A 24940-nucleotide genomic window follows, 5' to 3' on the forward strand; every position below is an offset into this window, starting at 1 on the left:
TTTCCTTAAAGTCCCAGTTCATCTTTATCGTGCGTTAGGAAGAGGGGTCAGAGGGCGAGGGCCTTGGCCAAGAGCCCTACTCTCCAAATCTGGGTATGGTAGCCAGGAAGGTTCCTTTCATGCAGGAGAGGCGTGGCTCAAGCATAACGTTTTGACGCGTTAGGGTGGCAGGGAACGCTCAAGAAACATGGAACAGAAAGGACTCGAAGAACCGGCTGGGCGAGCGGACAGGACGGCCTAGAGGGCTCCTTCCTATAACTGGAAGAGGCGGGTTTATTAGAGGGTGCAGAAGCGCACCTGCTGGCCGAGACAGCCCCGGGAGTTTGGAGCAGGCGGGGGTCCAGTAGGTGAAAACGAACCTGCTACTAGAAGGGGGGAGTACGGTGGCCGGGTTGGTTCTTCCATAGCCGGAAGTGGCTCTCCCAAGAGGCGTGGCTAAGGCGCGTTTGTCGTTACGGTGGCCGGTGTGTCGGGCAGATGGTAAAATCTCGCGCGATCGCGCTGGCGCCGTCGGGGACGGGGCGGGGCTGGCGGCGGGGGCGGGGACCCGGAGCGGGAAGATGGCGGCGGCGCAGGAGGCGGACGGGGCCGGCAGCGCCGTGGTGGCGGCCGGGGGAGGCAGCTCCGGTCAGGTACGGAGGCCGAGAAGGGCCTCAGGGGTTCTTCCCCACCTGGGGGTCCTCCCACGGGGCGTGTCCTGTCCTCCTTCACGGAATCCCGTGCATTCGGGGCTCCTTGCCCAGAGGGACCTTGAATACCGGGCCCAGGCGGGGCCGGGCGGCCCGGGAGGTCAGACAGTACGGGAAGCGGGGCTCTGTTGCGCGCTGGGTCCCGCGCACGCTCGCGCGGGGCGGCCACCAGGCTCATTGCTCCAGCCGGAGACAGTGGTGCGGAGGAACGCAGATTTGTACCCAGGAACCCTGGGTTCTTGTCTCCGTGATTCCAGACTCCAAAACCGTTCCTAGCGTGGTCTGGCGTTCAGGGTCTCTCTCGCAGTGACCGACGTGTGGACAATGACTGATCAATTGGGAGTTTTGTAGCTCTAGGGAAAGTCAGGTAATCAGGTGAGGGTATAGGCTATGGAGGCTGACAGACCCATTTTACAGACAGGCATCCAAGGAACAACGAGAATAAGTGGCTTGCAAAAGGTCGTCCAGGTTGGGTAGGGGGATCCATTCCATGTAGCAGTTAATCAGACATTGCTGACCCAGGGTAGTCAGGACTGGGATGGGTGTGCTTTATCATAAACTAATCCTGTGGGGGAGTTAGTTTCGGTGCTGATGACTTCTGACCCATTGTCACCTCAACTAAACTGAGGCTGCAGAACAGCCACCTTTTAGGCATTTAGGGAATCGATGCAGTGACAGCAAGGTGCTGTCGACCCACCCACTGGGATGTCAGTGACATATGGGAGGCAGCACAAGGGAGAGGAGCACAGGGGTTGGGAGGGGAGAGTGAAGCTGACTTTCTCTGTGACCTTGTGCTAATTCCTTTCTGCCTTTAGGCCCTTTTTTCTCCGGTGGTAAATGGAGAGGTTGGTCAGGAGGGCAGCCATGTGATGGGCCACAAAGATGGCTAACAGACGTGTGGCTGCCATCACTTGTGTAGGAGAGACTGACATGTAAAGAATTATAATCCTGGATGACTAGGGTGGTGACAAAAGTCTGTGCCAGGGACTGAGGGAGCCAAGAGGAGGGGCAAATAATATCACCTGGGAGGACACCAGGATGAGATTTGTGTGATAGAGCCCAACATACCTGTTTCAGTATCTTTAACCAGGGCCTGGCCCCGGGGGTGGCCTCAGGAAATGTTTTTGCTGTTTAGCATTCGAAAGAGGACTCAGTCCCTGTCTTCAGGGGCTTTCCTGGCTTGCGGAAAGAAGGTCTTTCCCCCTGTGAGTTTCTGTTGATTACTGACAGACTAGGACTCAGGTTGCCCTGATTGCCCTAAGCTTCCAGAGACTGCTCCCTCCAATTTTCTCTTGTCCCACTTTTGCTTAAAACTTTTCAAGACTTATTCCTTTGCCTTCAGGATAAAGTACAAATTCTTGAGCAGATCAAGGTCTTGCATGAGCTGACTTCTTCAGACTACACTAGGATTTCTCAGCTTCAGCACTGTTGACATTTTGGGTTAGATAATTCTTCGCTGTAAGAGGCCGTCCTGTCCATTTTAGGATGTTGAGCATCCTGACCTCTGCACACTAGTCAGTAACATACACACCCCTTCCCAGTTGTGACAACCCAAAATGTCTTCAGATATTACTAAATGTCCCCTGAGATTAGCAGCTCTGAGCTCTTTTATTTCCAGGGGTGTGCCTTGCTGTCTCTTCCCTCATAGCCTTTGCATGTTTCTCCCTTCTTTACCTGGCGGATCCTTATAGTTCTGCACATCTCAGATGTTTTCTTCCCTAGGAAGCCTTCCTTGAGCCTCTCAGACTGGGTCAGGACTCTCACAGCTCCCTGGGCTCCCCTATCCCAAGCTCTGCCCACTCTGGGTTGGCGCTGTCCATCCGTCTCCTCCTCTGGACTGGGAGCCCCTGGAGAGCAGAATCGGGACTGTCTTGGACACCACTGTGTCCCCAGCACTGCCTAGCTGAGGACCGGGCACAGAGCAGGTGCTCAGTGTTTGTGGAATGAATGGATCTTGAGGCAGAGGCTGAGGTGGAATTCCCATGATGGATCCAGCCTCTCAGTGACGACATGCTGGAAAGCCTGTCTTCATACACTTAGCGCTGGCCCAGCCTCATGGTCTCAGCTGCTTCCTGGGCCCCTTAGTGGGTATTCCTGGGGCTTCTGTGTGAGATTGGACATGCAGGTCCAAGAACAATGTGTCTTAGTCATTGTTGCGTCCACAGCCATCACCACTCTCCCCTGGCCTGTGGGGTCTAGACAGGCCTCTGCGGTCTCATGCTCCAGCCGGCCTGCCCCTCCTTTACCCAGGGGCTCAGGCACAGGGCCCACAGCTCTGCCACTCATTCCTTCAGCTAATGTGTATTGAGTCCCCACTGCCAGCTAGGCCTCATGCTAATATAGCTGTGAATAAAACAGGTGCTCATGTTCTGTTTGATGGCTTCAGGGTAGAAGAACAGACAGGGGCTAAGATGGACAGTGAATAAGATAAGAAAATATATAGCGGGTCAGATGGCAATAAGTGCCGTGGACAGAAATAAAGCTGGGGGCGGGATACATAGGAAGTGAGGGTGGGTAGGAGAGTTGCAATTTGAACAGGATAGTCTGGGAAGGCCTCTCTGAGGAAGTTACATTTGAACAAAGACTTGAAGGAAACGAGGGAGGTATGCCCGCAGATGCTTGGGGGGAAAAGCCTTTCAGGTACAGAGAACAGCCAGTGCAAAGGCCCTGAGGTGGGAGGTACGTAGTATGAGGAAGGGACGGCAAGGAGGCTGTTATGGCTGCAGCCAGTGAGTGAGGGGAGAGGGGTGAGAGGAGAGAGGCAGGGAAAGGACCAGATCCGGCCAGGCCTTGAGGGCCACGGTTAGTAATTTGCCTTCCCTCCGAAGGAAATGGAGCAATGGGAGAGTTACTCTTTCATTGAGCTATAATTTAAATACTGGAACGGTCACCTGTTGTCAGCGTAGAGTTCAGTGGCTTTCAGTACGTTTATGCAGTGGTGTGGCACCCGCGGCACCACAGTGCAGTCTGAGAACACTTCCATGCCCTCCGAACAGTCCCTTCTCTTGCAGTCACTCTGCCCCGGCAGTGTTCCTTTTATTGCTGAGTCGTATTCCATTGTACATCACAGCTTGTCCATTCACCGAAAGACATTTGCGTTGTTTCTGGCCATTATGAATAATGCTACTATAAACATTTGCATAAAACCTTCCGTGTGGACGTACGTTCTCATGTTTCGTGGGAAGAGACCCAGGAGTAAGATTGCTGGTTTGTACAGCAGTAACTTTTTTAGCATCGGCCATAATTTCCAAGCGGCAGCTCCATTTTTCCCACCAGCTGTGTACAACCATTCCAGTTTCTCTACCTCCTCGCCAACACGTGTGACTGTCCATCGTTTTGATAATGGCCATCCTAGTGAAGTGACGTCTCATTGCGGTTTTCATTTGCATTTCTGTGGGAGGGTTTCCAGCCAATTTGTCCACCATTTTGGGTAAAAGAACAGACCTGGGAGGCAGCCAGATGTGGGTTCAGGTTCATATCCTGGCCTGGCCTCAAGCTTCCATTTATTGACCCAGAATCAGCTCAGAGTTGCTGGAAACCCTTATTTGTCGTCCTCCCCCCAGTGCTCCCAGGAGCCAGGCCAGCCCTGAATGAGGGGACCCTGTGCCTGTTTAATCTTGCCCGCCCCTGGCCAACCCCTTCCCTGAGCCTTTCTCTCTCCCCAGCACACCCTTCACCCTAATGTCAAAGACAGCCCCTCATGGTGCCCTCACTGACCTCCCTAGTCCAAAGTGGGGCCCTGTCTCCCACCTCTGTTGTTGTCACCTGTCCCTGCTTGTTTTATCCAGAGCACTTTTCCTGTTTACCATTTTTAATTATCCTGTTTACTGTTCTGCAGGTGTGTTTCCCTCTAGATCCTGAGCTCTGGGAGGGCAAGGCCCAGAACTGTGTCGCCACCACCGGTCCCACCGCCTAGCACAGGGCCTGGCACATAGTAGGTGCTCAGGAAATATTTTTTTCAACACATGAAGGAAATCTTTTCTAAACAAAACATACTATGGTAGGGTTTTCATAGCCTGGCCCTTGGGTCAGAGAGGGGAAGTGATGTGACCGAGATCTGATAGCCAGGACCAGGCCCACAGCCTAGGTCTATCGGACCTCTGAGTCCCCACCTTTTACCCCCGTGCTGTCCCGCACTATTGGCTGGTGAAGGGGACAGGAGGTGACAAATGACACATTCAACAAATGCTGGCCTCAGCTCCCTGGCAACCCCATCTGGCTGGGATGGGGGCGGGATGGGGGCTCTGTCCCTGCTTCCTGCGGCTTTCAAGGCCGGCAGAAGAGGACATTGTAGAGTGGTGGGCTCGGGGCTGTGGCAGGGAAGGCCTCGGCAGTGGAGGCCCGGAGAGGGGTTGCCGGGGTGCTCGGGACAAGCCCGTCAGGGAGCAGGTGTTGATTCCACAGGTGTTCATTGAACCCCTGCTCTGTGCTGGCCCTGGGCTGGGTGATACTCCCGACAGTCCTGGTCCTGCCTCTTAAAGGCCGAGGAAGGAGGGGACAGCTGGGAGGAAGGGAGAGGGCACGATCAGGGAGTCAACAGGTGCCACGAGACGCGCGGGAATAATTTCCCCATCGCGGGCCCTTCCAAACTTGACATCATGAAATTCTGTTTCCGAGCGTCTATTTCTGAGTGCAGAGTCTTCTGGGAAATCCCAGGCCTACTCACCTCCTTTCATCTTGCTGCCATCGTCCTTCCTCAGTGATGCAGACAAGTGGCTTAGCCTCCCTGAGCCTCCATTTGCTTGGCTGCCACACGGAGACGTTCATAGTTTGGGCTCACAGGGCAGTGTGTGCTGTGTTCGTTACACACACCTTTGTGTGGCTCCCAGGACATGGTTCACGCTCTGGTTGTGTTTTTCTGCATCTGTCTCGCCTGCTGGTTCAGGAGCTCCTGCCTCAGAGCCTGCCTCAGTGGAGGCCTCAGGAACTGTTTACACGGGGAAGGACCTTTCACATCAACCCAAGCCTTGCAGAATCTGGCACCTCCCACGTGACCCCTTCTGCATGGTCCCCCATAGTCACCTGCTTGTATCCTGGGCTCTGGCCCCATGGAGCAATGGACAGTCCCATGGACAGGCTTTAGAGTCACCTGCTGCTTCCCTCATCACCTCCAGTGCACTGGCCACTGGTGATATTGTAGGTTTCAGCTCTAATGTCCCCTCTCTGACCCCACCGCCCCCCAGGCTGGACTAGGCCAGCTCTATGCTCATCCCTGTGCTGGGCTAGTGCCTAATACACACCTGGTGCCTCAGGTCACATCCTGGCCTCTGTTCCCTACAGGTGACCAGCAATGGCAGCATCGGGAGAGACCTGCCGGCAGAGACCCAGCCCCAGAACCCGCCACCCCAGCCGGCACCCAACGCCTGGCAGGTCATCAAAGGCGTGCTGTTCAGGTGAGCAGATGTGGTTTTGGTTTTGTGCATTGAAAACAGTTTAAATAAGAAAAGCATAAAGAAGAAAGGGAAAAATCATTGATGACCGTCATTACTGTATTGGTGGAGTGGTGGAGAGCCCTGTGTGTGTGTGTGTGTGTGTGTGTGTGTGTGTGTGTATAATAGAGGGATTTTTTTTTAAAGTTTATTGGGGTGACAATGGTTAGTAAAGTTACATAGGTTTCAGGTGTACAATTCTATAATACATCATCTATACATCACAGTGTGTGTTTACCACCCAGAGTCAGTCACCTGACTGACCATATATTTGGTCAGTCACCATTTTGGGTAAAAGAACCTTCCATCACCATATATTTGTTTGTTTGTTTTTTTAATGTCATAAAATATATCACATTATTAATATTCTAAAGCTGCTATAACAAATAGCACAGACTGGGTGGCTTAAACAGCAGAAATTCATTATCTCACAATTCTGGAGGCTAGAAGTCCTGGATGAAGGTGTTGGCATGTCTAGTTTCTTCTGAGGTCTCTCTCCATGGCTTGTAGACGGCCATCTTCCTGTGCCTTCACCTGGTCTTCCCTCTGCGGGGGTCTGTGTCCGAATCTCTTCTTATAAGGACACCAGGCCTATTGGATTCGGGCCCACCCTAATAACCTCACTTTACCTTAATCGCCTCTGTATAGGTCCTGTCTCCAAATACAGACACTGAGGTACTGAGCGTTAAGACTTCAACATGAATTTTGGGGGGACACAATTCAGTCACAACATATACATTGCATAAAATTGACCATTTTAACTTTTTTTTTATTGGGGAATATTGGGGAACAGTGTTTTTCTGGGACCCATCAGCTCTAAGTCAAGTCATTGTTTTTCAGTCTAGTTGTGGAGGGCGCAGCTCAGCTTCAAGTCAAGTCACTGTTTTCAATCTAGTTGTGGAGGGTGCAGCTCACGGGCCCATGTAGGGCTCGAACCGGCAACCCTGTTGTTCAGAGCTCGAGCTGTAACGACTGAGCCACCTGGACGCCCTTTAACTATTTTTAAGTGTAACATTCAGCCGCATTAAGTACATTCACAGTGTTGCGCAATCATTACCATCCAGCTCCACCCCTTTTTCCTCTTCCCAAACTGAAACTGTCCCCATGAAACATTAACTTCTCGTTCTCCCCTCCCCCAGCCCCTGACACCCACCATTCTACTTTTTGTTTCTATGAATTTGACTGTTTTAGGTACCTCATTTAAGTGGCGTCATACTGTCTGCCCTTTTGTGACTGGCTGGTGGTGATCCTTTTACATGTGGATTCATACAGTCATCATTCCTGTGCAGTGGGGACACAGGGCCTGCCTTCTCTCTAAGCCCGGCCTCTGGCTGAGGCCCCCCCTGGTGGGGGGTTGTGGGGATATACCTGGGGTTGGGTTCTGTCCCTGCCTGCCTAGACCTGACAGTCCCTTCTATGCTCTGAGCTATTGTTTACCTGTCTGCAAAATGGGCATTTTTCTTTCCGGAGAGGTGTTTTCATAAAATGGTCAAGAGACCAGGCCATGTAGTCAGGCACTTCCTCCTCTTATCAGCTATAACGAATTATAGGACATAATTGTTTAAAACAGTCATCCCCTTGGCTAGAACGTTCCCACACGGCCATGGCCACGTGCAAGGGAGCCTGGGGAGTGTAGTCTTTATTTTGGGAAACTGAGCACCATGCTGAAAAGCTGAGGTTCTATTCCTGAGGAAGAAGGGGACAGTGCTTTTTGGGGGGCAACGACTCATCTCTTCCATGCTATCTTTTTAGTTTTCTCGCCCTAAACTTTTAAATAATACGTGCTTATTGTACAAAATAAAATAATTCAAACAACAGAATTCAAACAACAGAAGAGTATAAAGAAGAAAACAAAGAAGTATAACATGTCAGTGGTCATCCTATAAACATATCTGTAATTGGCCTTAAATGAGATTATGTCAGGATGGCCCCAGACAGTTGTTCAAAATAGAGAAAACTTGAGAGCAGCCTGCTTGTCTCAAACGGAAACAGCTACTGAAATTTAGGGGGCAGGTAGCATCAGATTGTGTCTCAGAGCAGAAGCCCGCGCTGCCATCTCAGCCCCCTCAACCTCTGAGCTGCGTGCCCTGGTAGGTGACTGCTCTCATTCCTGACGTTCCACCTCAGAGAGGAATCCTGACAGTTAGCTCGCAGGTCACCAGAAGGATTCCATGAGAATCGTGTCAACTGGGGGTACAGAAGCTGGCACACGCTCAAAGTTGCTTTACAGATTGCTCTTATTCAGTGTTAAAAAAAGAAAAATCTTAGAAAATATAAAGAGAAACAGCTCAAAAATAGCCCACAATCCTCGATGCAGTCACCGATCACATTCTAGTGGGGGACAGCCCGCCTGCCTGGTGTCCTCTGAGAGAGTCACTGGATGCTGAGAAGCTGTACAGAAGGGAAATGCTGCATCTTCAGCCCGGACACTCGTACATCATTCCTGACATGGACCCCAAGCTTCTTCAACTATGGAGCCCCGTCCCTTCTCCCCATTCCTCTCCTCCCCCCATGTCCAGCAGAGACTTAGAATTTTCTTATGTATCATTTTTTTCATGCTCCAGCAGCTATGAATAAAGATTGTTTTCATCTTTCCCTTTATTTTTACGTACGAGGCAGCCTGTTTTTTCATTAGCGATATATCTTAGACATCTTTCCACATCAGTACATAAAGGAACTTCCTTCAGATACGCGTTTTTAATACAGCCACGGTGTAGGCTAATTTCCTGCTCGTTCCTTGGCACCAGGTGGCACCAAACATCAGATCAGAGTCTCATCTGGAGTTCTTAAAATGGAATTCAGGGTTTGTTTTCAGAGGTCTGTGAGCTCCCTGCCGCTTCAAGCAGGTTGCACTAAAATGGCCTTGACTGGGGATAGAGTCTGTGGTTCTCACCCACATCCTCACGTTACACCAGTGGTTACCTAGAGAGGGGGGTAGGGTGGGAACTGGGTAGAGCAATGGATGGGGCGGGAGGAAGAGTGATCATTATATGTCTTTTCATATATGTCTTTTTCTGAACCCCTGAAAGTAATACCTGTTTGAGGTAGGAGGGAGGATTTCATGTCTCTTTGATTTACTTACTCTGGAAAGTTGAAAAGCATTAGGTGGGGGCTGGTCCCCTGTAGGCCTGGTGTCCTCAGACCGGGCTTCCTGGCCTGGGACGCACAGATGGCGGGCAGTGTCTGCGAGGCCTTTCAGAGGGTCCCCAAAGCTGTGGGAATATGGGTACACACGTGTTCTTCAAGGGGTTGGAGATGTGGAATCCTAGAAAGGTCTGGTCCAGTCGGCCTTGTTTTACACAAAGGAACCCAGAAGTCCAGAGGGGTTGGGACCCCCTCAGGCCACACACTAAGCCTGGGCAGAGGTGCCTTTGGACATCCCTGCTCCCAAACTCTCCCTTTGTGTCTTCACTCAAATGGGAGCCTCTCTTGGAGGTGGAGGGGTCCTCAGACCTTCCCCAGCCCTGTGCTTCGGGGACTTCTTGGGGAGGCAAGGGAGGGTCAGCTGGGCCATGGCCACTGGGTCCCCAGACTCCAGGGTTCCATGGCTTCTACGGGCAGAGACAAGTCCCTGTGCCTGATCCTGCCCTTCAGCATGGTTTGGGGCTCAGCAGGGAGGCACCCCACCCTCATTAGAATTCCTAGTGTTTTTCTGTCCTAGAGCTTTTTGTATGCCTTTTTCCGATAATAAAAATAACAAACAATAACTAGCACTTCTACTTACTGAGTATGTATCAGACTCCATTGTAGCTGACACATATCATTGCATATATATCCATATCTCAATGCATTTAATGCTTGTAGACAACCCTACAAGCTAGGTAGTGTTATCCCCATTTAACTGTGGAGGCAATAGAGGCCTAGAGAGGTTGAGAGTCTTGCCTGAGGTCACACAGTAAGTGGCAGAGCTGGGCTTCAGATCCAGGTATTGCAGCTGCGGGGTGGGCATTTAACCTCTTTGCTATATAGCTTTTTACATTGTAATTAATAAGTACTTGTTCATTTAATAATTATACAGCTGCTGTATCTGAGAAACCTGAACTAATATAATACAATAGAAGTTTATTTCTCTCTCATGTACCAGTCTGGACCTAGGCATACAGGGACTGCAGTCTTCTGCGACCCAGACTCCTTCCTGCTTTTTGTTCACTGCTGCTAGGTTTTGCCCCTAATACTCATGGCCTAACATGGCTGCTGAAGATCCAGCCATCACATCCACATTCTAGGAGGGAAGATGAAGTCAAGGAGAGAGATTCTTTCTCTTTAAAGACACTTCCCAAAAGCCCAACATAACACATTGTTTTTCATTGTATTGACCAGAACTTTACCTTGTGTCCACACCCAGGTGTAAACAAGACTGGAATTGTCTTTATTCTAGGTGGTCAAGAAGTCCATCTAAAATTTAGGAGTTTTCTTATTGCGGGAGAAGGGAAAGATGGATATTGGGAAACAACTATCCTCTGTTATAGTTTTGTCTTGGGGCTTTTATTTTGTTCATTAAAAAAAATGCAAGAAGAAAAGCGTAAATAGTAGAAGTCACCTAAAGATAACTGTCATTCGTCATTACAGTATTGGTGACACTCCTTTTACATATTGATTCGCGTGCATGCTGTTTTTATTATGCAGAATTTTTTAAGGCAGTATTATGTTTTGAAGCTTTTTGTTTATTTTGTTATCGCTTCCCTCTGCCTTCCCCTGCTCGCCTAACACGAAGGAATCCATTTTAAAGTCTGATGTGTATCATTTGATACCTTGCTCTGCTTTTATGTCAATGGAAAGGTGCGTTCAGGGTGAGGTGGGTGTTTTTTACCTTTCCTTGTGGTTTAGTATACATGACGTAAAATGTATCATTGTAAAATGTATCATTTTAACCGTTTGGTATTTTAAATTTTTTTTATTGGGGAATATTGGGAAACAGTGTGTTTCTCTAGAGCCATCAGCTCCAAGTCATTGTCCTTCAATCTAGTTGTGGAGGGTGCAGCTCAGCTCCAAGTCCAGTCACCAGTCACCCCTGTAATCTTAATTGCAGGGGGCGCAGCCCACCGTCCCATGTGGGAATCGAACCGGCAACTCTGTTGTTAGAGCTCGCGCTCTAACCAACTGAGCCATCTGGCCGCCCCCATTTCAACCATTTTTAAATGTACAGTTCCATTGTGCTATCATCACGTGACACCATCCATCTCAGAACTTTTTCATCTTCCCCATTAAACACTAACTCCCGTTTCTCCATCTCCCCAGCCCAGGTTTGCTGTTTTTAAATAGTTTATTACACAGAAATAGACTCATTCTGTGCTCCTTCTTTCATCTTGCCTTTTTCTTTTAACATTGTATCCTGGAAATACCTCTAAGACGGCATAATGTTAGGTTGATTCAATTTTGTGAATTGAGAAAATGACTCTACAGTATTTATTTTAGCTAAGATGAAGTCATTTTGTTTTGCTTTGTTTTTTTCTATCATATTATTCCAAGTATGGTACTTCTGAAGCTCTCTCAATACAAATTTTGAGGGTTTTATAACAAATTCGGGAACTTCAGAGTTCAGTGGTTCTGAAGTTTCGATTTTGTTTTTGGTTTCCACTGGTTCTCATTCCTAGTGTCTTGTTTCCTTGTGCACCTGGTTTATCTTTGGCTGGGTGTTGATCATTATACTTGAAAAATTATTTATAGAAATCATTTCAGGCCCAGGATGAACATATTTTCCTCCAGAGAGGACTTGCTTTGCTGCCACTGGCTGCCTGAGGCATTATCGGTCCAGGGTCTCCCTGCACCGGGTTCCAGGCTCCGGCCATGCCTACCATGTGTGCGACTCCTGGGGAGATGGGCCATACCTGCTTCCCCTCGTCCTGGGTGTGGAGCCCTGTGGGCTCTTAGCTCCACGCAGCGTTGGTCTCTGGTTACCTTGTGTGGGCCCTGGGCTAGCATTTCTATCACTTACCGAAATACCTAGCAAATGTCCTCAGTTTTCACAAAAAGAAGCTTCTGGTGCCCCTATACTTCTTGGAATTCCAATCTTCCCTCAGTTTTTGTCTGGTAAAGCTTCAGTCATCCATCTTCCATGCTTTTTTCTTTTTTAAAAGATTTTATTGGGGAAGAGGAACAGGACTTTATTGGGGAACAGTGTGTACTTCCGGGATTTTTTTCCAAGTCAAGTTGTTGTCCTTTCAGTCGTAGTTGTGGAGGGCGCACTTTAGCTCCAGGTCCAGTTGCTGTGGCTAGTTGCAGGGGGCACAGCCCACCATCTCTTGGCGGGAGTCGAACCGGCAACCTGGTGGTTGAGAGGACGCACTCAAACCAACTGAGCCATCCAGGAGCTCAGCGGCAGCTCAGCTCATGGTGCTGTGTTCAATCTTGGCGGAGCCCACCATCTCTCACTGGAGTCGAGGAGTCGAATTGGCAACCTTGTGGTTGAGAGCCCACTGGCCCATGTGGGAATTAACCCACAACCTTCGGTGTTAGGAGCACAGAGCTCCAACCGCCTGAGCCACCGGGCCAGCCCCTTCTGTGCTTTTAAAAATATACATTTACATAGATTCATATGTAAATGATTAAAAATATATGAAAGAGAACATACCTGAGCAGTATGTATTCTTGCTATATGAAGATATATAATTATATGTATAAAACTAATACTGATATTCTTAATGTGTTCATTTTTATCAAGCTTTTCCAAGTTGTTTCCAACAGGAGAGTTGGTGTCATTTAGCCCATTGCTACTAAAAATTGGGACAACCTATTACTATCTGCTTCTTCCATTTTCAGTTGAAGTTCTGAAATGTTGCTCTCTGTAAGGGTCTGTGCTTCTAAAATGCTGGGATTCCAGATTCTTAGGATTGTCTCACTTTGCGATTCCAGGGGACTGAGACATTAAGTTTCCTATGTGTGAGGTTTTGAGTGTCCAAGCCCCTCCAGCCCTGTGGCCGCCAGGAGCTCCTGGAAGACTCAGCATGGGGGGTCTGTGCGGAGACCACGGTAGTGCCACACCCCCCACACAGCAGACAGTGGCATCTGGGGTCTCTCTCCAGACAGGGCCTTGTTAGGGACCCTCCCTATTTGGTCACCAGCCCTGGGTAAGGCCCTAGTAGGTGCTAGGCCAGAAGGAGGTCAGGTCGGTCCATGTTGGAAAGAAAGGCTTGGGAACTCACCACCTGCCCTGCTTCCCTCCCTAGGATCTTCATCATCTGGGCCATCAGCAGCTGGTTCCGCCGAGGGCAGGCCCCTCAGGACCAAGTAGGCCCCGGAGGAGCCCCACGCGTCGCCAGCCGCAACCTGTTCCCCAAAGACACTTTAATGGTAAGTGCTGGCTGGGAGGCCACAGACTGGAGGTGAGCCCTCGGGTGGGTGTGGGCGAGTGACATGGGCAGTGACCCGGTCTGTGGTGACTGTCAGGTCTGTGAACAGATCTGCGGCTGAGGAACTCTGGGTCCGTCCACAACCCATGAAACCTGTCACTTAAGCAGTACCCATAAGGAAAAGGCAAATTCTTTTGGTGGTGTGATGGCACTGTGTCTGGGTGAGAGGGACATCCAAGGAATCACTCAGCTGTTTAAAAACTGTCTTAACAGAGTCCTTAACATATTTTATTTCAAAAGTACATTCAGACTTTAAAAGTTGCAAGGGGAGGGCGGCTGGTTAGCTCAGTTGGTTAGAGCACCATGTTCTTAACAATGTTGCCGGTTCGATCCCCGTGGGCCAGTGTGAGCTGCGCCAGCCACAACTAGTTTGAAACAGCTATTTAACTTGGAGCTGATGGGTCCTACAAAAACACACTTAAAATAAATAAAAGTTAAAAAAAATAAAAAGTTGCAAGAGGTGGTGTGCAGGGTCGGGGTAAGGATGGGAGAGACAGCAGTGAGGGAGAACTGTGAGGGCCAGGGACCAGCTGCGTCTACAGCAAGGGTTCAGACCCCAGGCATCTAGGCTCCTCCCACCTTTGTGGTTCTCCGCAGCCCTGGGGTTCCTGGTTTCCTGGGATTCTAGTCCGCAGGGTGACCACTGCTCAGCTATTCTTTGTCAGTGGGCCTTTGGGGCTCTGGACAAAGAAGGTCACAGGGACCTGAGAAAGGCGAGAGTTCTCAGAGGCCAGGCTGCCCCATCTCCCCTGTGTTTTCCGGCTGACCCTCCTGCATATCTTGACTGCTTTATCCATAAGCTTGCAGAACTCTGACCAGGAAGGTCATAAGAGGCCGAGAAGGGAGAATGCAGGGAGGTCTTGATCCTCTCTAACCCCAAATTCAAATTGCCAAGCTGGCCATTGTTCAATTAGTTTTTGTTGATAGATGTCACAGACTTAGACCAGGATAGACATGATAGGAATATGAGAAAAGAGAAAATAAACTTATTCTTCCAGATGCTACTTTACTCTCCGTTAACCCTCCTCCCCTTCCCCCACAAAATTGTTCATATTGGTGTGCTGACCACTGCCACAGCTCTTCATCTGCTCTTTGTCTGTCAACCTTCAGAGGCTCTTAGGAGCAGCCTTCAGCTCACCCTTTCTCCTAACAGAACCTGCACGTGTACATCTCAGAGCACGAGCACTTTACAGACTTCAACGCCACATCAGCACTCTTCTGGGAGCAGCATGATCTTGTGTATGGCGACTGGACTAGCGGCGAGAACTCAGATGGCTGCTACGAGCACTTCGCTGAGCTCGACATTCCACAGGTGGGAAAACCTCCTCATTTCTGTCCCCAAGGCTGCTCAACTCACACTGAAGGGACTTTCTTTGAACCATCTCCCAGTCCTGCAATCTAGAGTATAGGCTTCAAGCCTGGCAGTAGACTCCGTTCACATGCTGTGTGGCCACAGGCAGGTTCCTGAGGTCTCTGGGCCTTGGCCTCCCCACATCTCCATTTGAATGGAGTTGGAATTGGTCTAAGATCCTCCCAACAACCCCCAGGGTTGTGTAAATCTGTGGTTTAAACCAGTGAAAGATTAATAATCGTCCTTGGGGGTATCTAGTCATCACTAGTATGTCAGGAAGCCCAGTTTGAAAACAAAAGTTAACGTTTACTATGTGCAAGGCTCCAAGCTAGGCCAATTGGTGGAAATCTCCCAGCAATCCTATGGATATCTCCATTTGATTGATTAGAACACTGAGGTACAGAGAGGTTAAGTGAATTTCCCAAGATCACACAGCTAGTAAGAGATTTGAACTCCAGCTATCTAGCCTTGGATTCTGGCAGCCTCAGGTTTAAATCCCACCTTCTCCAAGAAGCCCTTCCTGACACTCAGGGTCAGGCAGCCACCGTCCCTGGGCTCTCCTACCCAAGCCCTGCCCACTCTGGGGGGTTGTCCCTTTCTAGACATGGATTTGTTCTCCCCCACCCCCTGCCACGGGACTGTGACCCCCGTGAGGGTAAGTAAGGCTGGGACTGTCTTGATCACTGCAATGTCCCCAGCTCTGCCCATCGTGGGGCTGGGTGCAGAATCAGTGAATGTTGAGCAATCAATGAATTTGATGAATCATTGAAGTTGACATTTCCTTTGGGGCCGCTGCCCTCTCAGTTCCCCCTAGCAGGTCTCCATGTCTGCTCTGTCTGTCTCTGTTTTGATCAGTCAGGGTGGCTGGACGCAGGGTGTGGACGCAGTCTTTCTGAGGCAGATAGGCTAAGCCGTGCTGAGGGGTGGCTGCCACCGAGATTCACGCCCAGCCCCTCGGCTCCTCCCTGAGGTCCCAGTTAGCCTGAGGGGCAGCAAGCCAGGCAGTGAGAACTGCCCCCAAGGACTCCTATCTGACCCTCCTTCCCAGCTTTGGGGTAGGAGGGTGTCTCAGTGGCACCTGATTTTAATTTATGGAGGTGACTGTGGCAACATGGAGAGGCCAATGCCACTAGAAGAATTTATTACTTACATTTACAGGGACGAGGGGCCCCGCCATACCACACAGGGCCACGTGGGGAAGCATTAGTTTGGGCAGGAGCTAGGGGAGCAGGGCAGCCTAGGCCACACACTTCATTGCGGTTTCCACGGGAAGGACAAAGCGGGGCAGGGAAACAGCTTAGGACTGGCTAGTTTGGATAATGTTGGTGGGCTCTGGGCTAGAGGGGTGGTCTCTAGTTGCCTGGTTCCCGGTGATTACGGCAGCTTGGTGTGTGAGAGGTAGCTGAAGGGGCTGAATGGGGTTGTGGACGTGGGATTCGTTGGTTTGCATACCAAAAGGGCAGGTGAGTTGTTTATTATCTCTGGGAATTAGCTACCCCTGCAGGTAGGTCTCTACCCAGCCAGCTAGGTCCACTGAGATGTTCACACCTAAAAAACATAAAATACGAAAAAACATGAACACAGCGGTGGGCTTCAAAGGCAGGGAAACGAAGAGGATGTAGTATGGCCAAGTGAATCCCCGCTCTGCACGAAGATTAGACAGAGGGCTCAGATGCCCTTGCCATCTACCCCATGCCCCTCTTCAGTGTCCTCATCTGTGCCAGGTAGGAGAGAGCGTAGTCCCCCTTCCTCGGGAGACAGAAGTGAAAGACACGGGCAGATGGTGGGAGGCAGAGCCGCGGAGGAGCCCACAGACGGGGTTCGGATCCACTCACTCGCTGCACATTACGTAACCCCTCTGCCTGAGCCCCAGTTGGCTCATCTGGAAAATGAGGGTAATAACGTAACACTGCCACTGCATGAAGTCTTGGTGTATTACAGGAGTGGATGTACACCCATTGGATTAGTCAGTTAGCGTTTGAAGTGCCTGGAATAGGGTCTGGTCCCTGCTGTTTGACTGTTGAATGAATTAAGGTCCCTGACATTTACTGAGTTCCAACTCGGCCTGAGTGATCCGCTAGGTGCTCTGGGATCATTCTGACAGCACTGCTGGGCTTTCAGCTCTGATGACCTGCGTCCTGCTGGTGAGCACTGAGGCTCGGTGAAGGAAGCCTGAGGCCGCAGTGTGGTGCTAGAGCCGGGATCTGCGTCTGAGTCTCTGACTCCAGTGTTTTGCTCTTAACTGCTCACCTACACTGCCTGCCCAGCCTGAGAACGGGGGCTGGGGAAGCTGCTTGGGAGCATGTGTAGTGAGGGGCTTTAGCATTTCCTTCTCCCTCTTGGCCCGCCTTGCAGAGCGTCCAGCAGAATGGCTCAATCTACATCCACGTCTACTTCACCAAGAGTGGCTTCCATCCAGACCCCCGGCAGAAGGCCCTGTACCGCCGCCTTGCCACGGTCCACATGTCTCGGAGTAAGTCAGGCCCCGAATCCCAGACCCACCATTCAGGTGGCCAGTGGCCTGGGCATCCCAGCTGGTGCAGGGCATCTAATCCCAGGACCACAGGAGCAGGCAGGAACCCCGAGCCCGGGAGGCTGGGACTGACAGACCCCTCCTTTGTGCTTCTCTGGACCCCCCTCACGCAGATGGGAGAGCAGTGGGCTTAGAAAGAGCAGCTGGACAAGGGGACTTTCGAAGGGGAGAAGACTGGGCCAGCTTTTGTACAGTACCTGGCCTGGGAGAAGTAGATGTTCTAGAATAGTCTGCGAACGTATGATGGGTTCATTGACACTCTAGAATAGTCTCCGAATGGACGATGGGTTGGTTGAATGAGCAGAGGGAGACTCCAGTGTGACCTCTAACGCATATGTCAGCCCAGCCCCCGTGAATGGGTGCAGCACATATGTGCTGCCCTTGGAGTGTCTTGTGGGACCGTGCCCGGCTCCCAGGTGGCGCGTTTGTGTGGGTCCCGCATAGCTGTGCTGTGAGCTCTCGGTTCCCAGACACACCTCTGAGCAGTGCCCTTCATTTTTGAAGGTAAGATGCTGGGGCTGGGTGCCCACCAGGAGAATCCCAATCAGGTGAACAAACCCCTGGGACTGCGAGTGACCCTCAAGAAGTCCTAGGTCAGGGCTGGCCGTTTGTGACTTCCGACACAGCCTTGTGTTGAAACAGGTTTTCTCTGCCCAGGGTGTCTTACTTTTTTTTTTTTTTTTTAAATAATCTCTTGTTACAAGTACAGTTGATTCTTGAACAACCCAGGGGTTAGGGGGATGGCCTTCTGCGCAGTTGAAAAATTCATGTATAATTTTGTTTTTTTCTTCTCCCCTTCTTCTGCCTCCCCGTCCCACTCCAGTTCAAGCCGTTGTTTCTCAGTGTAGTTGTGTAGGACCCAGCTCCCTGGCCCATGCTGGTATTATGAGCCTTGCGCTCCCCCCGGCTGAGGCAGTCGGTCGCCAGTTGTTGGTCGGTCACTCACAGCCACTCTTGCGGGCTGCTGGCCACTTGTGGCCGCACACGGTAGCCCATGGCAGCACACGGTAGCCCGCGGCAGCTCACGCCGCTCTCCACAGCTGCAGGAAGAGCTCCAACAGCTGCAGGAAGAGCTGTTGTTCACAATCTTAGCTGTAGAGGGCGCAGCTCACTGGCCCATGTGGGAATCGAACTGGCGACCTCGGCGTTAGGAGCGTGGTGCTCCAACTACCTGAGCCACCGAGCAGGCCCATGTATAAATTTTTTACTCCCCCAAAACTTAATTGTCCCTTGGTATCTGTGGGGGATTAGTTCCAGTACTCCTCGCGGGTACCAGAATCCACGGGTGTTCAAGTTCCCTGTATAAAATGGTGTAGATCAGTGAATACCATCCAGCCTCCACATCTGTGGATCCCAACTGCAGATCAAAAGCAGTACAGGTCGAGGGGCTCGACAGATGTATTTTGAGTGACTGGATGAGTCAATAAATAAATGATTAAATAAATGCCCCTACATACATAGGATCTATGTAAAAGAAGAATAAAATCTGATAACATGCTCCTGTAAAGAATTACAAAAAAAACAGTACAGGTATTTATTTTTAAAAATCCACAGAGAAGTGGACCTGTGCAGTTCAGACCCATGTTGTTCAAGGGTCAACTGTATCTGGTTTAAAATTCAAATCATCAACCAGACAGTGACACTCGTCAGTCTCCTGGTCCCCCTTCCTCTCCTCACGGAGTTCCCACCCCCAGTGGCAACTGCTTTCAAGTGCATTTAGCTGTTTCTTCTGCTACTTAATCCCCGAGGCTCCCAATAACAAGTTGAGACCTCAATCTCTTGGTTTTTTCAGTTTTAGACATTGTCTCTTGACTTCCTACTCTAGAAGAGGAAATCCCAACACAGGAACATAATTTGATTAGATTAATATTCAGTGTTCAGATGATTTAAGTATGTGACTCTTATTTACATCTGCAACCACACAGCAAACATAGTTTAGTTTTTCCTTCCTGTCCAACTTTTCAGTTTCATGAGGTTAAAGAATCTTGGCATTTTTTTGCTCGCTCTCTGTGTCTTTGTCCTTGAGTCCACTGTCTCCTGATTGGCAGTCACAGGACTCTCTCCCCGTACTTGAGTTTCAGCAGATCTGGAGAAGAAGGCTCCCTCAGAAAGCCCTGTTCTCCTCCTACGAATTTTTGCGTGCTCCATCCATCTCGCTTTTACTTTATTGTGCCTGTGGGTTTGGTGATGATCCATCTGGCTGTTTTGTGTGGCACAGTAACAGATGTACTTCTCTTCGTGTGGGTTAAGTCTTTCCTACTTCTTTTGGTACAAAAATATCCCCAAGGATAATTTTTTTTTGTTATTATCTACACTGGATGAAACAGAAAGTTGGTGACTCTATGTCGGCCCCCAAAACTAATTTGGAAAAGTCGTGTGTCAGCCCCTCCCTCCCGTGTGTGCTGAGCGCTTTTCTAAGGGAGCATGTCTGGAATGTGCTCTGCAGGGGGTTCCACTCACTGGCTTCCGTGTAGCAGGATCTGCAAAGATGCAGGCAGAGGCAAGCTGGGGGGGTGTGGCTTGCAGGGGCTGTCCCCATGGACATGTCCCCACTAGTGGGATTCGTCCGGGGTCTGGGGTAGATGTGCCTGACGCCTCAGAGATTGCCTTGCATGGGACCCAGTGTATGGCTGCTCGCTTGCATCCTGTTTACCTCCATTGATGCTAGTAGTTTTTTGTGGTTTTGTTCTTGGTGACCTGTGTTGCTGTATGGTCAGGTCGTGTTCATACTCACTGTGACAGATGTCGGCGTCTGCAGAGTCTGCAGCCAGTGGACCTGGAAAGCCCACCAGGATCACCCAGGCTTGCCTCACAGCTGGGACCCCGTGAAGCAGAGACTTGGAGCTGGCCACCTGCCAACTCCAGGGCGAAGAATGAGAGTGTGGGAGCAGACCAGCGCCCTTCTCCGCAAAGGGCCAGCAATCTGTACTCTAGAGCAGCACTGTCCCTTAGAGATATCGTGCCAGCCAGTCATTTTAAGTTTTCTGGCGGCCACATTAAAAGAAAAACTGAAAGAAATCATAAAATTAACGTTAGTAATAATATTGAGGTCAGCATATTGTCATTTCAACATCTAATCGGTATAAAAACTGAATGAGATTCTCTTACGTTCTGTTTCTTCCTCTGCACTAAGTTTCAAAACCTGGTGTGTGGTTTGCACTTCCAACACGTCTGTTTGGATCAGCCCGTTATCTGTGTTCAGCAGCCCCATGGGGCCAGTGACCAACCATCTTGGATGGTGCAGTTCTAGAAGCTTTAACTCCAAGAAGAGGGGCCTCTTTCCTCCCCACAGAAGCCAAGTCCATTTTGTGTGAGCCAAAGCCTGTCTCCTGTGCCTCCTCCTCAGGCCCTCCGGGGCCGGGCCGGGCATGGCTCCTCCCTTCCCTGGACAGCCTCTCCCTGGTGTGGAACAGCAGCAGGACATGTCCTCCTGGAATTTATTCTTTAGGATGCCCACCCTTGGGTGTTTACTGTTCCCCCTGGACGTGGGGGCAAGGTCTCAAATGCATTAAAAATGATAGGAGTGATGGGATGATATTTGTGTTAACAATAAAAACAGCAGGTCCTAGGCTGAAACCCTAAGTTCACTCCCGGAAGTGTTTTTGAACGAGAGCTCCTGTATAGAATCCAGAAGCCCTGAGCCCTGGTTCTGAGTGGGTGGAAAGGATCTGGGCCCTGTGGTTTGTGTAAACGTGACATGCAGAGATGCTCTGCCTGGCTGGGCAGAGCAGAGAACCACTTCCCAATGGTCCGGTCAAGAAGAGGTGGGACTTGCATCCCCATTCCCCATAGGAGGGACCGAGGCCCAGGGAAATGACGGAGCTCACCAACATCCCTCCGCCTATGGGAGAATGAGCTGGGATGTGACTCCAGAACCCTGTTCTTTGCCAGCTCGCTTCCCCATTTTCCCATCTCTCCCTGGCCCTTGGGGGCAGGATGGAGAAGTCACAGGAAGGGCAGGCTGCGTTTTGTCCCAGTGTAAGGAAGAGCTGAAAAGTACCCAAGCAGGGTAGAGGTGGGGAGATGAGGCATAAGCAAGCATCAGCCCCTCTACCTGGCAAGTCATGACATGGCTCAGGGCAGGGTGGCGGAGAGCCTGTGGCCAGCCAGGCCTCCGCAAGAGGAGGTGTGAGGGCCACTCCTGGCTGCAAGTATTTCACAGCCCCCAAATATTTCTCCCCCTGGTGGCTCTGGGCTTTCTCTGGAACTGTCCGCAGCCCACCTGTTTATGTTCATGTATTCTGTTAGGCATCACTGGGTACCTCCCAGGGGCCCACCCTCGTGCAGGGGATGTGTCAGGGTCCAAAACGAACCTTCCTGGGGTTCGCAGACTGGTTGAGGGGATAGACAGCAGACAGGTAAACCAGTGGGCAGGGGAATTGGGGCAGTGATGGCATGTTGTGAAGGATGTAGTGAGGACCGCGACTGGGTGCCTCCTTGAGGGGGTGGGCAGGGAAGCCCTGTGGAAGGGGGACTTGAAGGGTGAGGAGGAGCCAACCAGGGCGATGCCAGCCATGGTGGATACGTGTCAGGACAGAACAGCGTGTCCAAAGGGGCCAGGTTGGCACATTTGAGGAGAGGGGTGAGGCAGGCGAAGGTGGGAGGGGCGAGGGCTGAGAGGCCAGGCTGTGTGGGCATAGCAGGACCCCTGCTTGGGCAGCAGGAACCATCTGGTTCCCACTGCGGAAGCAGTGGGAGGACATGATTAGTTCCTGGCTGCCCTGTAGAGGGAAGGCCACAGGAGACAAGGGCAGCCGCCAGGAGGCCAGTGAGGAGGTGACTGGAGTCGTCCCGGAGGGGATACCATGACTGGCTTGGTGTGGGGCCCTGAAGGTGGGAGCTGTGGTTGGGTTGGAGGCATGTGCTAGAGGGGGCATGCCTAGGATGGGCGGAAGGGAACAGACGCTGCAGGTTCCAGCGCAGGAAGACTCCACGCTTCTGCCTGGAGCCATTTGGTGCGTGCTGGTGTCACTGTAACGATGGGGAAAGTGGGGCTGGAGCTGTGAGAAGGCAGATAGCTCAGGCTGCTGGTCACCATTGTCATCAGTTGGCAGGTGGAAGAGTAGGAGCCGGGAGACCAGTGAGCCGCTGTTTGTGCACAAAGGTCTGGGGTTTGGATCTCCCAGGGGCCAGCAGGTCTCATGTCCACCCGCTCTGCCTCCTCCCCCCAACAGTGATCAACAAATACAAGCGCCGGCGGTTTCAGAAAACCAAGAACCTGTTGACGGGGGAGACGGAAGCTGACCCCGAAATGATCAAGGTAAACATGAGTGGAGCTGTCGGGTCGTGGGGGCGTCCTGCTGTTCACAGCCCATGGGGCTCTCATCTGGCACCACCAGTGAGCCGCTGTGTAGGCTCAGTCAAGTCTCCTCACCTCTCTGAGCCTCAGTTTCCCTCTCTGGAAACGGGATTGGGAAGCAGAGCTACCTCTCAGGGAGCAGGGAGGATTCTGGGCAGGGTGGGTCCCCTCACTATTCCCACTTTCGGATGGGGAGACCTGCCTGAAGTGTCATAGCCAGGAAGTAGCCGGGTGGGATTCCCATGCAGGCAGCCAGGCCCAGGGCCCTGGCTCAGCCTGGCACACAGTAGGAACTGATAATGAGGTTCTAGCAGGAATTCTCTCAGGCGGGCTGGGGGCGCCAGGGTGTTAACCCGTGCTGGGTGCCAAGAGCCTTTCTCTGCAAGGTGGTCCCAGGCAGGAGGTCCCCGAGTGTGGAGGCTGCATGTGGGGCCCCCTTTGCAGCCTGGCACACAGTCCCTTCCAGATCTGCAGGCCTGGGTTTTCTACTCTGGCTGGGAGTCCAGGGCGGTGGGGTCTGTAAAGGCTGGCATGGGGGCCAGCCAGTGTGAGCCCTCGGCCGACAGTTACTGTGATGGTTACTCTGCTGTCGTGATTGTCACGGGAGCCCTCAGGAGGAAGTGAGCAGGTGCCTCTGAGGCTGACCCCCCCCTCCCCAATCTCTCCTCAGAGGGCCGAGGACTATGGGCCCGTGGAGGTGATCTCCCACTGGCACCCCAATATCACCATCAACATTGTGGATGACCACACGCCATGGGTGAAGGGCAGCGTGCCTCCACCGCTGGACCAGTGTGAGGCCCCCAGCCCCCTCGGGCTCCTGACCAGGCCTTTCCCTTGTGTCCTGGGTCTCCACGTGACTGGGTCTACATCTCCCCAAGCTCCCCGCCCTGCCCCACCTCTCCCTAGACACTCCCCTTCCACCCCAGCACTGACACCCAGTGTGCCAAAACCAGTCTGTAGACAAGTCTCTTTGAGCCCACAAGTTGTCTTAAAAAATGTGCATCACTGGCTGACTTTTGAAATTGGGGCAGCATCACTTAAAAACCCAGATTTCTGACTTCTTTAACAGAACCCTGATATGTGGTTACCCGTGGGGCAGCCGTGGCCTGGAGCTGAGCCCCAGCTGTCCCCTGCATTGGGGCCTGCCGGCCCTTCCTACCTTGTCCCCTCCACTGAGGTCACGTGGCCCTTTGGACTCCTCATGGTGCAGCCGAAAAACGTCCCGTCTTCCAGTCTCTGTCAGGAGACCCCATCTGAATTTGCCACCTCTGTTCCGGGAGACCTAAGGGCTCCCCACCCATACGGGTGCCCCTGGCTGCAGCTCAGGCTGAGCAGTGCCCCTGCCCCTTGTGCCGCAGACGTGAAGTTCGACGCCGTGAGTGGCGACTACTACCCCATCGTCTACTTCAACGACTACTGGAACCTGCAGAAGGACTATTACCCCATCAACGAGAGCCTGGCCAGCCTGCCGCTCCGCGTTTCCTTCTGCCCACTCTCGCTCTGGCGCTGGCAGCTTTACGCCGCCCAAAGCACCAGGTCACCCTGGAACTTCCTGGGTGATGAGCTGTATGAGCAGTCAGACGAGGAGCAAGACTCAGTGAAGGTGAGGCGGACAGTGGGTCTTCCCGGCAGTCTCCTGGGCTTCAGGACGGGAAGGGGAAGTAGGCCAGGCTGGTGGCCCGGGGACCTGGCCAGTGCTCCCCTGGCCGGTTTCACAACCTCCCAGGCCCCTCCCCACCTTTATGCCTGGCTGACGCTGGGGATCCCGTGTCCGAGGCACCTGTGGTCCTTGTCACAGCTTTACTGTGTCCTTGGCCAGGCCTCCGGGTCTGGCCCTGTCCTCCCTGCTCCTGTCCCATGGCCCCTTTCTCCCTGACTTTGAGCCTTGACTCAATGTCTCTGCTTTCTGTCCCTGTCTCCTTGAGTACCTCCTGGTGTCTCCATCTTTCTCTGCCTGTGCCCGTGACATCGAGACTTGGCTGTGCTTGCCTGGGGTTATCTTCCATGTTGGATTCCTGCTCCTCACGCCGACTGTCCCCTCACCTCGCGGTCACTCTGCCTCTCTTCCCATCGTTGTCTCTCTCCTCTCTCTCTCTCTCTTTCTGTCTCTCCCCATCCATCACTGGCCTGCCTCTCCCATGTCCATCTGCCCATCTCTGCCCAGCACGTGCTCTCCCTCTTGGGGCAGCCCCAGGGGTCAGGTCTGTAGAGAATGTCAACAGGTTCTTCTGGAGAAGGAGAGAGGGTGGGCTAATAAAGGTTCTGCCTGGGTCAGCCCCCTGGCAAGGGC

General features: G+C 51.7%; 1 protein-coding gene across 1 annotated transcript in view; it reads left to right on the plus strand.

Annotated features, from left to right (window-relative positions):
* Positions 1-496: 496 nt before the first annotated feature.
* Positions 497-24940, plus strand: part of CLPTM1 (CLPTM1 regulator of GABA type A receptor forward trafficking) — a 29238-nt gene continuing 4794 nt past the window's right edge. The window contains exons 1-8 of the mRNA XM_033128095.1: positions 497-632; positions 5970-6082; positions 13285-13408; positions 14621-14779; positions 17174-17291; positions 22526-22611; positions 23321-23441; positions 24009-24253. Of these exons, the coding sequence (XP_032983986.1) occupies positions 561-632; positions 5970-6082; positions 13285-13408; positions 14621-14779; positions 17174-17291; positions 22526-22611; positions 23321-23441; positions 24009-24253 (1038 nt within the window). The 5' untranslated portion in view covers positions 497-560. The remainder of the gene's footprint in view (positions 633-5969; positions 6083-13284; positions 13409-14620; positions 14780-17173; positions 17292-22525; positions 22612-23320; positions 23442-24008; positions 24254-24940) is intronic.

This window comes from Rhinolophus ferrumequinum, chromosome 15, assembly GCF_004115265.2.
Source record: "Rhinolophus ferrumequinum isolate MPI-CBG mRhiFer1 chromosome 15, mRhiFer1_v1.p, whole genome shotgun sequence".
In the NCBI taxonomy this organism is placed as follows: Eukaryota; Metazoa; Chordata; class Mammalia; order Chiroptera; family Rhinolophidae; genus Rhinolophus; species Rhinolophus ferrumequinum.